The sequence below is a fragment of the Micropterus dolomieu genome, linkage group LG15, assembly GCF_021292245.1.
Source record: "Micropterus dolomieu isolate WLL.071019.BEF.003 ecotype Adirondacks linkage group LG15, ASM2129224v1, whole genome shotgun sequence".
Taxonomy (NCBI): domain Eukaryota; kingdom Metazoa; phylum Chordata; class Actinopteri; order Centrarchiformes; family Centrarchidae; genus Micropterus; species Micropterus dolomieu.
This window is the reverse complement of record NC_060164.1, coordinates 257701-271949: the sequence shown is the minus strand read 5'-3', so window position 1 is coordinate 271949 and position 14249 is coordinate 257701. Positions and strand designations below refer to the sequence as shown.

General features: G+C 42.0%; 1 protein-coding gene across 2 annotated transcripts; it reads left to right on the top strand.

Moving 5' to 3' along the window:
- The first annotated feature begins 11774 nt into the window (after positions 1 to 11774).
- LOC123984150 lies at positions 11775 to 14249 on the top strand. Of its 2 annotated transcripts, none has more exons than XM_046070873.1 (2): positions 11775 to 13463; positions 13755 to 14249. In XM_046070873.1, the coding sequence occupies exons 1-2, from the start codon at positions 13014 to 13016 to the stop codon at positions 14007 to 14009; spliced, it is 705 nt and encodes a 234-aa protein (XP_045926829.1). In that variant the 5' UTR covers positions 11775 to 13013; the 3' UTR covers positions 14010 to 14249. The 2 variants fall into 2 exon arrangements, with proteins under 2 accessions (XP_045926829.1, XP_045926830.1); XM_046070874.1 differs by having other exon boundaries at positions 11775 to 13335; positions 13755 to 13944.

Below are 14249 nucleotides of genomic sequence, written 5' to 3'. Positions count from 1 at the left end.
CATAAACATGGCATTTCTTTTCATATTTATGCTGATGACACACAAATATACTTGCCCGTCAGATCCACAGACCCTGGAATGCTGAGTTCACTTAACAACTGCCTTTGTGAAGTTAAAAAATGGATGTCAAATAATTTCCTCCAGCTGAACTCAGACAAAACAGAAATCTTGGTCATCAGGTCTCAGCAGATGGCAGATCAAATACTGCCATCTGCTGGTTCCCTAGTAAATCACATTAAGCCTGTGGCAAAGAACCTTGGTGTTTGGTTTGATAGTAATTTAAATTTCGAGAAGCACACCACAAAGCTTGTTCAATCATATTTTTATCAACTTAGAAATATAGCTAAAATTCGATCTATGTTAACTTTTAAGGACACCGAGACCATTTTACACGCCTTCATCTCATCACGCCTGGATTATTGCAACAGCCTTTTCACCTGTTTAACCCAAAAATCTATTGATCGACTCCAGACTGTCCAGAACTCAGCTGCCAGGCTTTAACCAGAAAAAAAAAATATGACCACATCACCCCTATTTTAGCTTCATTACACTGGCTCCCAGTGTGTTTTAGAATTGACTTTAAAATTTTGTTGATCACTTTTAAAGCTCTTCATGGCCTCTCGCCTTGTTATATTTCTGACCTTTTAGTCCCATACGCACCAGCACATACCTTGAGATCCTTGGGCAGAGGTCTGTTGTCTCTTCCAGAGTCTCGACTGAAAACTAAAGGGGATAGAGCGTTTTCTGTCAGGGCCCCGAGGCTCTGGAGTCAGTGAACTCTTTTAAGTCCCTTCTTAAAACATACTTTTATAGGAGAGCCTTTCCCGATCTTATTTGACTTTATTTTATCCCTTCTATTTTATTGTATTTTACTAATTTTATATTAATCTGTATTTTAGTCTTTTCAATGTTTTCATGCTCTTATCTTGTTTTTTTTGTATTATTCTTAACACTTGTTAAAGCACTTTGTAACTTGTTTTTGAAAAGTGCTCTACAAATAAGGATTATTATTATTATTATTATTATTATATCAGTCACTTGTCAAAGTAACACTTTCATCTGACACTTTCTCTGGTTATTGTGTAAAATAGATTTGTTTTTAGTTTCATGTATTGAAGCACTGTACCCAAAGTTACTCTGCTGAGTTGAATATAGGGAGGTTATTCTCTTTGCCTTCTTAACTGGCACTGGCCTGCCTCTGTCACACAGTTAAGACTGTGGGATATTTCACTACTGTACGCCATGGCTAACCAGTCACCATTACCTAGAACCTCCGATCTTGATTTCAATTACACAGGACACAAACTCCATATCCATACAGTTCATCATGTGTGGACATTTAGGATAGCCAGGCTAAACCGTTGTACTTTTAAAGGAGAGCTTTTTTACACATATTTAGGCTAGAGGGGTTGAGGAGTATTTCTGCATATATGAAAAATGTAGAATGAAGCCTTTAGTCTCCCCAGAGGAAGCTGTGTAAAGTCTGAAAAATGTCCTAAGTGATATCACTTGAGTCAGCGTTGGCTAGAGCCGAAGACTAAAAGTTTGAAAATGAAAAAGTCTGGTGGTGTGGAGTTAGAAAGACGTGAGCTTCTCAGTAGCCCGCACCTCAACTCTGCTTGAAGCAAGAGGCTCCAGGCTACATTTGGCGTAACTAGCATAACACACTCAGAAGTTGCATTATGGGTAATGTAGGCGCCAGATTTTAACAAGGAAGAAGAATGCCTGAAATTAAAAAAGGCAACATCTCTGGTTCCTCTGCATTGATTTTGATCTTTTTTTCTTTAAACCGTCCATCATGAGACAATGTTACAGGAGTGTAATGCTAATGTTCTTTTCATTACAGCATATATTTAAAGTGGGAAATCCGTGATACTAGATCAAGCATCTTGAAATTTTAGTTCAAGTTAAGCTCTCCCACAGTCTGTGGTAGTCAGATTACTATCAGCCACTGAGCTCTGCTGTCTCGGACTGTTAAATCAAACACTATAGTTACACGTGAGCTCCTTTATCAGTGGATCTTTAGGACCGTAATCAGAGAACTAGGCAGACAAAGGAGCATGACATGTATCCATGTTTTTATTACAACGCAGCATCTCAACTAGAGGTCGACCGATTAATCGGCCGATTTTTGGCATTTTTTAACATAATCGGCATCGGCCAATATCCAAGTATATCAAGCCGATTATTAGGCAGGCGCATCTGTGGGCAGCCTAGTGTTGTCGTGGAACACGTGTTTGACGCGCGCTGCCGCTAGAGTCATTTTCCAGCCGAGTGAGCAGCAGACCTCATCCAGTGCCTAAGGAGCTAACGGTAAGGATTCAATTCTTATTACTCCTTAATATTTATATAAAGTATTAGCCTAAGAACTTTCAGTGGAGAATGGGTGGGCTGAAGACTCAGGGTCTGGAATTTGGATTGAAACTAAATATAATATTATTCACATTCCTTTTTGTATTGTTGTTTACAAATCTACCTTCCCTCAGAAACAAGGAGATGGAGCTGCTAAGTAAATTGCACTAAAAACTTTAAACTTTATTTATTTTTTCATTGAAAAGTATATTTGACAGTTTATTTCCTTCTTACCCGTTTTGTTTATTTAATATATTTTTTTTACATTTATACAATTTATTTATATATGTTTTTTTACATTATACATTTTTAATTTATAAGTGCAGAATGCAGATTGTTCATTGTTCAAGTGTTCAATAAATGTTTTTGTTGAGAAAGTTTGTCTATGTTAAGTAATTATCATTTCTTTTACATTTTATCTTTCAAATAGAGGTTAAAAACCAAGCAAATATCGGCCAAATATCGGCCAAAATAAATCGGCAGCATTAATCGGCCATCGGCCGACCCGGATTTCAAAAGATCGGTATCGGCATCGGCGTGAAAAAAACCATATCAGTCTACCTCTAATCTCAACATTCAACATACAGCTCACAGGACTTGAGATTCGGGCGTGTACAACAGAATCAGGAGTGTATCTTTCATTGGCCGTCATGTGATCATCTCCCATCCTGACTGGACATCAGTTATGGTGTACACTCTCCTTCTTGAAGCCTTGTCAAAGCTCTCCTGTCTCAGTTCCACTCTTTTCACCAAAGCACAAACTGATTGCTCTTTCCTGCATGTTCTCAAATGTTCATTTGAGTTCAGTCCTTTCGTCATTTATTTAATTCCATAAAACAGTCCATTGAAGAAGAGAGGACAACGGACAACATTTCTCCACTTTCCAAATATGGCCTCACTCCAAAAGAGTAAAATCTCAAATAGGTTAGATAGACCTGCAAAAGTGCGCGCACACGCGCACACACACACACACACACACACACACACACACACACACACACACACACACACACACACACACACACACACACACACACACACACACACACACACACAGGGACGGGCGTCTGTGTTTGTGACTCTGCAGGCTCTGAATGATGCACTGGTTAAATGAGCAGCTTTATCAGAGAGGTGGCTTTATGTCATCAATATCCTCTTATATAAATGTCATCCAGGCCATTTTACTCACAGCTATTTCCCACACTGCTGATTACATTACTCTCTCAGACTCTCTCCCTCGGTCCATCACTTACCTCTCTCACCCTTCCTCCATTCTCTCTTTACCTGCACTCCATTAATCGGTCAGTGCTCTCACTCAGTGCCTTTTGTTTTTTCTTTGTTTCTCTCTCCCCCTCTTTCTCTCTCTGTCCTGATCTGTCTTGGGTGCCGGGCGCATTCTCTTTCAGCTCCCCCACTCTCTCTCTCTCTCTCTCTCTCTCTCTCTCTCTCTCTCTCTTTCTCTCAGTAGTGTGTCAATAGCCTGCCGCCATGAAACAAGTCAATTTTCTGCTGCCTTGGCAGGGGAATAAATCTTGGAGCAATCTGAGAGGCCAGAGATATTTATTTGTGTGTGTATTTTAACACAAACATGTATGCCCACACACAAACACATCTGCTCAGGAATGTGAGCGTGGTGTTGAGTGTGCGTTTGTTTAGTTCGGTACAAGGACAAGTTTGGTTGCAGCGCACACAAGTATGTGTGCAGTACAAGCACAAACAAATGCAAAATGGCACAAAGAAAAATAGCCCAACGTGGATGCCTATGTGGGTATTTGTGCAATGTTATTGAAATTGACCAGTGTGTGATCTACTGTAAGACTGAGATATGTGTCCTTGGAAAGCAGCCTGTCCTTACCAGAAAAACGGCCATATTGGTCATTTGCTGAAGCAAGGAGGAAGTCAGGGAATGTATTATAAAAAGTGAGAAATTCCACTTAAGGAGTTGAATAAGGTGAAAGAGTGGGTCAAACCCAAGGCTTTCACACAGGAGAGCAGTGTTCAAGTCCCATGTGAAGCCAAGTAAATGTTGAGTTATTTTGAGTTTAAAGTTAAATAGCTTTACTGGCTTCTGTCACATAAATCTATGTGAAATTCAAAATTTTTGTCCCAAACCAAAACGTTTTCCTAAACCTAACCGAACTGCAAGAGTTTCACAACGTTAACAACATGTTTAATGTTGCGTCACTTACGTAATTAAGGTCCAGTCGCCTGACGCTGGACTAGCAACTGGATGCTCATTCAACTTATTATGTTATCACACACACGCACAGATGAGCTTATTATCTATATACAGTATATAAATACACACACACACACATACCCGCATATTGTGTGAAACAGGTTTATCTTCTAGGGTTCCTTGGTTGGGAAAGCTGTTATAGACCAATACCAAGTCAAAGGACACTCTCATTTGTTAAAATCAAACCTTGGAAATGTAAATAAATAACCAATGGTTGTTGTTAAAGTACTTACTATGGTATAAATCATATCTGCCAATTTGAAACATTTCATAAATTCTTTAGGTACTTTATGGGCAGTTTCACTTTGTAAACAATAAAAATTTGCAGCCCTGTCAATATCTGTTTTTTGCCATTAGGAGACAGCTAAATAGCTAAGGTAGAGTTTATTCCTGGCCTTGAAAACAACAATATGAAAAAAACAACCCAACTCAAGGTCCAATAGCTTCTAAAGCTCTCAGCCATATCACATGGTCTTCATCTACAGGTGGAGTTTGCCCTGTTTTTTCTGGGCACTTCTAGGACTTCTTGTACATGTTGACTTAAATGTTGACCTTGAAAGCAAACTCCACTAAGACATTAAAATAGTACTCCACCGATTTCTCTCCTCATAATGGTTTAAAGATAAATTTACGGTTCATCAGGAGGAATTTGTGGTTCAGTGTCTTACCCAAGGACACTACGACAAATGGAAAGGTGATGAAACCACCAACCCTGTGATCAGTAGACAACCCGCTCTACCTACTACCAACACAAAATGCTTTATGCAACCTTGAATTATCCAATCGTATTCATGCAAGTGTACTGAGCATACATTATATCCTGATGTGCTCATACCAGTGTTATTTGTTGCTTTAGCAACTCATCCTTGTGCTATATTTATGGTATTGTTAATTTAAGATCTAATGTTGTATATACTATATACTGTACATTATAATGTATGTATTTATCACGTTTGGATTCATTGTGAGCTCCCTTAAAGAGCAGGGCTTTTGCCGCCACATCTAACGGTCTAACCATTTTGCTGTAAATAATCAGTTCCTTGACTGAAGTGTCACTGACTGAAATTCTTTAATTTTTTTCTATTTTCATAAAAAGTGAATATGTGAGTAATTCTTTATTCAGTTCGCAAAACATGTGTAAATTTGTGCTTACGAACATGAGCCTGTCTGAGAATCAGGATTCATCTTAAAGTGCCAGTTCACCCAAATCTACATAACCACAATAAGTCTAGTCTATTATGGTGTTTAGCCATACAAGGGACAAGGCTGTTTATTAGTCATGATACAGCACAAGGCTGCATAAATAAATGAAATTTGTAGTTCCTTCATGCTACACACAACATTGCCTATAATTAAGTGTTATACCATATTAACATTTATTAACCATATTCAAACATGGTAACATATAAAATAAAATAAAACAATATAGTTATTTATAGACATATAAACTTAGATGTATACACCCCAACATTCCACATTGCATTTTTTGAATTTGCATGTGGGGTGAATCTAAACAGCAGCAACCAGATGATAGTATGAAAATTTCATCTTCACAATAAACAGTCTGACATTTTGGAAACAGAGTCCATCTTGACTGCGTTTGAGCACCAAGCATCATCGATGCAAAACACAGAGTCTATTTCCTCTCATCTTGCCAGAGTCTTGCGCTGACAGCCCAGAACATGGACCACCTGCCAAGTGCTTGATCTGGGATGTTGATGGAGCAGGTCTCTGTAATGATGTGGGCACAACAGTCTCTGAATGCCGTTGCTTGGTCAAAATGAGTCCCATTTTGTCCAGACCGTAGCAGAATTTAGTCCAAGCTGGGCCAGCATGGCTCCTCTCCTGGCTCTCTTTCCTTTTCTCGTAGCAATCGACGCACCTGCCGCGGTTGTTTGGGCTGGGTGGATCATGGTCCACTGCTCTTTAATCCAAAAAACCTGGGCCACACTGCCTACCTGAGCAGTGTCTGTGTGACGCAGGACCTCTTGCTTTTCCTTTTGGCGCACATTTTAACAGGTTAGAGTAGCTACACAGCCAACATATTCTATATCTGTAAAATGTGTTTATGTCCCTCCATTTGTTAACAAGGCTTTTATTGTACTGTATTTATCAAAGGCACACTCGATGTGGAAAGATAGGGCTGGCAGCAGCAGTGCCGTCTGTGTTGACACCACACGCGTGCGAGCCTAAGCTGTTCAGCGAGGAAGCCATCACGCACAGGTAGAGGTAAGCAGTGTGGCTCATCGTTAGTTAACTGAGGTACTCCAGACCTGACCTGTCAGCAATCTCACTCTAGTGTGGGTCTTTAAGTCAGTCATTCACACACACACACACACACACACACACGCACACACCTGCAAAACTGATTACAGAGGCACACTTTCAATACACTTCAGGTTCCCTGTTGTTCTTATTCTCCTGATTGTAGTTTTCCGTTTCCCATTTGTCCGGGGGTGATAGGAGAAGCTAATCAGTGCTGAGCATCCTGTCAAACAACAGTAATCAGCTTGAGATTGTCTACATTAAAGATGGTCTGTTTTTGTCTAATGCTGCTAAACACCTTGCCTTTAATTAAACATTGATTTTCCTTTAGCACACTTCTTATTGATAAATGCACACTGCTCACGCAGTACTATAGTTCTTGTTATTAATGACCCCTAAATGCTTTTCAGAGACAAGAACAGCATCCTTTTGAGGTTTTCTCTTGAATGTCAGTAAAGGATAGTTCTGGTGTTTTTTCTATAAATTTGGCCATTGTGGCTCTATGGGTTGTGCTAACTTGGTAGTAGGTTCAGAAAATGTGAACACTTTAGAAAAGCTGTAAACCAGTCTTGTACAGCACACAATGAACTATCTCTTTGTCTTTTGGTGGTACAAATCAGGAAGCAAAAGTCTGCAGTTGGGCAGCAGGGAGGACAGGGAAGGTTAGGTGGCACCACTCACTATTTATGAACAGACTCAGACTATGAATCAGACTACTGTCTTCAGTCATTAGTAGTCTAACCTCTTTAGTCATGGTCCACAGTCTCAGTCAGTGAAGACCATAGACTGTCTTCAAGAAGGTGAAGACAGCAGTCTGGTAGAGCGAGGCTGATCACTTGACTTCATCCTCCGGGCCTGGACAGGGATCTCATCAACTGGAGCAAGACTTTCTAACAGCTTGGCTTTGATTTAATTCTATATGTAGAATTTTTGATGATTATAGCATCTTTCAAAAATTTGTGATGAACTGATAAAGATTGGGATAATCTGTGTGTTTTTGACCTGTTCATTGTCTTTTTTGACTCTTACACTGGGGGGTGCCAAAGTCAGACATTTTAAATTTTGTAAACTAGCGCAAAGCTGTGTACATTATATTGCAAAACATCTGCATTCAGATTGGAATTTGGAAATGAGGGATACTGCTTGATTTTATAGCTTCACTTCTTTTGTACAACCATTTATATTCCATATATGTACATGTAAGTTCAGCTGCTCACAAAATATACAAAATAGAGGAACATTTAAACCATGTCCCCGCGACCCTGTACGCAGGATAAGCGGTTGACGATGGATGGATGGATGGATGGATGAATTTAAACCATGTGCATAAATTAATCAAACAATAAAGCATCATTTGTATATGAACCTCATCTCCAATTGATAGACAAAAGTTGGTGTAAACTGATTCTAAATTGAAGCTGTGTAAATGTAAATGGTCCAGGAGAGACATTAGACATAACAAGTGCCTGTGATTAAAATATAGGAAAGCTATTTCTTTTTTAATTTGAAAAGCTCCTGTGGCCATTTTGCATGCAGTTTTTTCCCCTCGTTGTGACGTTGTGCACAGTGTCGGGCTTAAATATCTGATCATGAAGTAAAACAAAACTTCTGTGGAATATCAGTCAAGCTTTATCCAGCATTGAACAACTAATCTGGTGAAAATTGGTAACATGTCATTGAGGATGAACAACTATCTACTACTACTATACACATGTACACTATATAACTACATATATGCACATGCTTTTTGTTTTTGCCTATAGCCTATTTTGGCAAGCTGCTTATTAAATTTGAATTCAAACAGTGTAAACAGTGGCCTGATGGTGGTGCTAGAGGAATGGTCAGGGGGTCACTAAACCATGAGGATTCATCATCTGGGGATAATGATTTTGAACAGCAGTTTTCATTGAATATCTGCCCAGTTGTTGAGATATCTTGCCCTGAATGTGTTAGATAGACATACCAAGAAATAAACTGAGAGACGGTAGTGCATGCAGCAGTTGGGATCTCTTTCAAACTTGCTACATTTTTGTTTTATTCTGGGTTTTTTGGGGGGGCTTTTTTACTGAAACATGTGCTGCTTATGACAGAAATAGGCTACAGTCAGTCAGTCAGTCAGTCAGAAAAGGAATCTGGGGTTTGCATTAAAGAGCAGCAGACAATCCACCCAACTAGATCAATCGGACCAGAGCGAGAGGCAGGACAGGAACCCTGCTGCCCAGCTTAAGGCTGAGCCTGGCTAGCGTCTGGACTGGACAAAGTGGGAAATCAGAGATTATTGTGCCCACATCTTTACAGAGACCTGCTCCATCAACATCCTGGATCAAGCACTCACCAGGCGGATCATGATGAGCGGACTCTGTTTTTCCATCAGGGATGCTTGGTGCTCAGACAGTCAAAGTGGACACCCATGTTTCCCAAATGTCAGACTTTTTATGTGACGATGAAACCATATTATCTGCTCCGAGCAGCAGCTTCTGCACAAGAAGACATTCATCACAGGTCAAATCCTCCCAACACACTCCCACACTTCTGTTGTGTGGATGTGAGTATATATGTTCACATAATGTGTTTGTGTTTGTCTCTTTGGTTAAACACTGTCTTATCAGTGAGCTGTCTGCCCCCTCTTTGCTGCTCAGTAGCTCTCTCTCTGTCTCCTGTCTCTCTTCCTCTCCTGCCCTGGCAGTCAGTGACAGTGTGATTTGTAGTCTGAGTAGCCATGCTTCAGATCGGAGACAGACAGCATGTTGTTAGAAGGCTACTTTGAGCTCATACTTCAGCAACTTCAAGTCATAGCCTCCTTGTCTCCGAATGTAGTCAAACTACATTACCCACGACTTATACCTCTGAGACGAAGACCGTGTCTATGTTGGCGTTGCATCACTGTTGTAGGGTAAAGTTATGTGAATGGAAACATCCAACAGGCTAAGACAAGAAAAAACAAACATGAGCCCAACTACTTATCCCCGCTGCTTTCAAGCCATCACTATATAATACTATATTTCAAGCAGCCTTTAGATGCAAAAACAGAACAAGATGAATAATCACTGAAGCAATTTGCATTTACATTGGCATATAATATAACATTACTTTATCTAGCCAAGGTGTAACTAATTCTAACAACTCAAACTGCACAATTTATTTTGTATTTATGGTTTCACACCATAAGAGTTCTTAGTGAGACAAATATTGTATTCATTTCATAGGTGTCATTTACACTGAAAGCTGGGGACATGTGTCCATCACTTTTATAAAAAGTATTTGTTAAATATGTTCTGAAAATGATTTGCAACAAGAAATATTAAAAATACTGATGAAAATGCTTTGAGAAAGGCTTATTTGCACGATGAGAAAACATGCAATGCAATGTAAATATAGAAGAAACTAACATGTGTTGTCCATAAAAAGTAACTTAAGTTAAAAAAAACAGGCTGCTACATTATATTCTGTTTGAACTGAATTGATATTACATAGCTGTTTCTAAAGTAACATTTGGAATATAGAGCTTTTGGAATTGAGTATTTCTAGAGCGGGGTATTACTTTTACCGGAAGCCAATCCCAGCTGACACTGGGCGAAAGGCGGGGTACACCTTGGACCGGTCGCCAGTCCATCGCAGGGCCACACATAGACAAACAACCATGCACACACGCACACCTAAGGACAATTTAGAGCCCCCAATTAACCTAGTCCGCATGACTTTGCACAGTGGGAGGAAGCCGGAGCACCCAGAGAGAACCCACGCAGACACGGGGAGAACATGCAAACTCCACACAGAAAGGCCGGGGAAACCGGGGTTCGAACCTTCTTGCAGTGAGGCGACTTTGATACCAGAACAGATACCAGACTTCTGCTCATGCCATAAATCCCTGAACGCCCTCCTGAGGATGCTGCATTAGGATGGACACCCTGGCTGGAGTCAGACTGTTAAGGTTTGCTTGCCAGGTTTGCCAACCATGGTGCTTTCCAGAGGGCTTTGGGAGCAATAGATGGCTGTCATAGAATCAAAGTCCCAGTCAGTGATGCCACCTGTTACTTCAAATGAAATCTGTTTTATCCACCATCAGTACTGGAGGTGTAATGGACGCCTTCTGACCTAAGCTTCTGCAAAACACCAGATATTAAAAAAAGTAGTTAATAAAACTCACTGAGAATTACCCAAACAACAAAGCAGTAATATGTTCCCTATTTATTAAACCAAGTGCTATTAACCATATTATAACATAAATATTACCAACATGAAATGTCAAAGTATGGAATCATGCCACCACAAGGCTCCAGAACAGTTTTAGTACATATAAATCCTACCTTATATTTCTTCTTCAGGTTTTTCCCATTTCCTTGAGGCCTGTAGGATAGAGACCTTGCCCTTCAAATCCATCTCTTTAAGCAAAGTTCATAAACAAATTATGGATAATTACGGTTACTGCTACATTAATAGTGTAATAGCACTTAAAAAAATGATGTTATCCTGAATTTCTTACTCCCATCTGCTCTTGGCCCAATTCTTCCTCTTGTGTGACACATCTTGTCCTTGTCAATCAAGAACTTCCCTCCCCCCATCTTGAGCTGAACCCTCTTAAATCTTAAAGCGGATCTCGGACGCTGCTGCCCCTCATTAGGGCATGCCTCCCCAGCCGGAAAATCAGGGCTTTTACTCCTTGATGTCACACTCTGCCTGTCTGCCATGCGGTGTTTTGCACTTTTGTGTTTAGTTAGCGTTAGTTTGGTCTGTTGGGTTTTGGGGGTCTGTCTTGTCTTTCGTCTAGTATTCGGTACCCTTGTCATGTCTGTTACCCCAGTGATCTCTCTCTCTCTCTCTCTCTCTCTCTCTCTCTCTCTCTCTCTGCCTCGTTAGCCTCATGTCTTTCACCTGTGTTGTTCCCGCCCTGCTCGTTAGTCCCTCTGTGTATATATACCTGGTGTTTCTGTCTTGTCTTTGTCGGGTCATTGTTTATTGTCACCCAGTGTTGCAGTTTGTTCTCGTGTCTCCAGCCTTACTCACCGTGTCTCCCTGTTACCCTGCTCAGTTTTGGATTCTGGTTTTCACCCTTTTGGATTTCTGTTGGACAGCCTTTGTTTTTGGACTCAGTCAATCAGCCACTCTGTTTGTAAGTGTTCTCGAGAGGATAAGCGCCTTGACGAGGCTGCTCCGCTGTTAGGGCTGATGTCAGCCACTCACGTGGTGGTCCTGCTGGGCCTCCTTCACATGAAGAGACTACAGTGGTTGTTCATACCGTCCTAGTGCGCTCGGCTCAGTTGCTGAGCTTGGCCAGGCGGGTGCTGCTCTGGGCGCTTGCTCTCCATCAGAGGGGATTACATTCCTGGCATGCTGAACATCATGTTGCGTCCGTCGCCAGGAGCCTTCAGTCCGACCTGATCGCTTGGATCTGGAGCAGAGGCAAGGCAGAGGTGGATCTGTTCGCTGCACAAGAGAACACTCAGTGCACTCTGAGGTTGTCACTGAGACCACGAGACGCTCCCCTTGCTGGTGGTTGAACTCTTTTGTGTAACCTCTGTTCCTCTATCGGCAGCTATATGCCTTCCCCCTAATCTGGATGATCCCCCGGGTCTTGGACTGTGTGCAGGGAGCGGGCATGTCAGCGATCCTGATTGCCCTTGGTGTCTTAGTTCCCAGTTCAGTGTTTTTACTTCTGAGTCCTGTTTTCTTAGCTTCAGTCTGTGTTCCTTGTTGGTGTTTATTTGTGATCTGTTTGCTTGTGTCTGTCCCCCCCAGTAATTCCTCTGCTTGCTTGTCTGCTAAATACTTTGAATTCCAGTTAATGTATGGTCTTGTGTTTTGCATCTGTGAGTGTCTCTCTGTTCCCCACTGCTGTCTCTCTGCCTGCCTCGTTTAGCCCTGATCCCGGTCACCTGTGTTGCTCCCGCCCTGCTTGTTAGTCCCTGTGTTTAAATGTTTGGTGTTTCTGTTCATTGCCTGTCCGGTCATTGTAGTGTGTAGTATTCATACACTCCGTTGTGTCGTGATGAGTGTTCTGCCTTATTTTGGAGCTTCCTGTTGTGTTTTTGGATTAAACCCTGTGCACCTTCAGTCTACTCTCCAGTGTCTTGCGTTTGGGTTCATGTCTCCTCTGCACTCACCCACGGAATCATGACACAACTGTCTTGGATACATCATTGCAGAGGGTCAGGTCAAGATGGACCCGGAGAAGTTGAGCGCCGTGCTGCAGTGGCCCAGGCCAGAGAACCGAAAGCAGCTAAAGAACCGGTGGATGTCCTGGTCAAGGAGGTGTTCCTCACTCACAGCCTGCCCACTGACATCGTCTCTGACCGTGGGTCCTAGTTCACCTCTGCGGTTTGGCGAGCCTTCTGCCTTGCCATCGGTGCTACTGTCAGAAAGGGCCAATCAGAAGATGGAGTCGGGTCTTTGCTGTCTGGTCTCCACTAACCCCACTACCTGGTCCTCCCAACTCCCCTGGGTGGAGTATACCCACAACACACTGCCAACCTCTGCCACAGGTCTGTCCCCCTTCCAGTGTTTATATGGCTATCAACCCCCCTTGTTTCCTGCCCAGGAGAGAGACGTTTCAGTGCCCTCTGTTCAAGCTCACATCCGCCGGTGTCACCGGACCTGGCACCTTGCCATGGTTAGAGCCTCGGGTTTTTTTCTGTCTTCTCTCCCATGTTTTCCTAGAGCTGGTGGGCACGGTCTTCAGTTCACCACAGCTGTGGCACACCTGTTCCACATCATGATCAAGCACCTGTTTGGCACTGCCTCATCACCACTCTATACTTAACCCTGGCCAGCTCTCCAGTCCTCGCCCGATTGTTGTTACCACAGTACACTTCACACCAGCCTCTGATCACTTTAGATTTAAAGTCTAGTTAGTTCTGTGTTTCTCGTTTGTCTGCTGACTAACTCTGTTTCTTGCCTTCAGAAAATTCGCCCTGTTCCCCTGGATCACCTGTCCCCCCTGCCAGCCTGCACAGTCGTCAGGAGAAATCTCCGCCTCGCCTGCCAGCTCCCACAGCTTCTCCCTCCCCTACAGAACCCGGACCTTGCCATGATCCCCTCAGCTTACTCATTCTCTCTGTCGTTCTCTAATAAACCTCTTTTATCCACCTCCAGTCAGCTCTTGGGTTCAGTTACGAGACCTGACAGACAGTTTGAGTGTACAAGAAGTCATTGCTAAAATTGACCAACTAAAGCAAGCTGCTGAGAGCCTCCAAGACATCACTTCAATAATAAACCAGCTATCTGAGCTTGCAAAGTCCAAAACCACAACAGTAATGCCAGATGCCTGTCTGCAGCCTTTAAAGGACGCCTTTACCTCTCTAATTTGTAAAGGTATGTGTAAGTTATGTAACAGTAGGTACAGTACATGTTAATTTCCTTTTATATTGATGTAATATCATTTTCTGCTATTTATTTT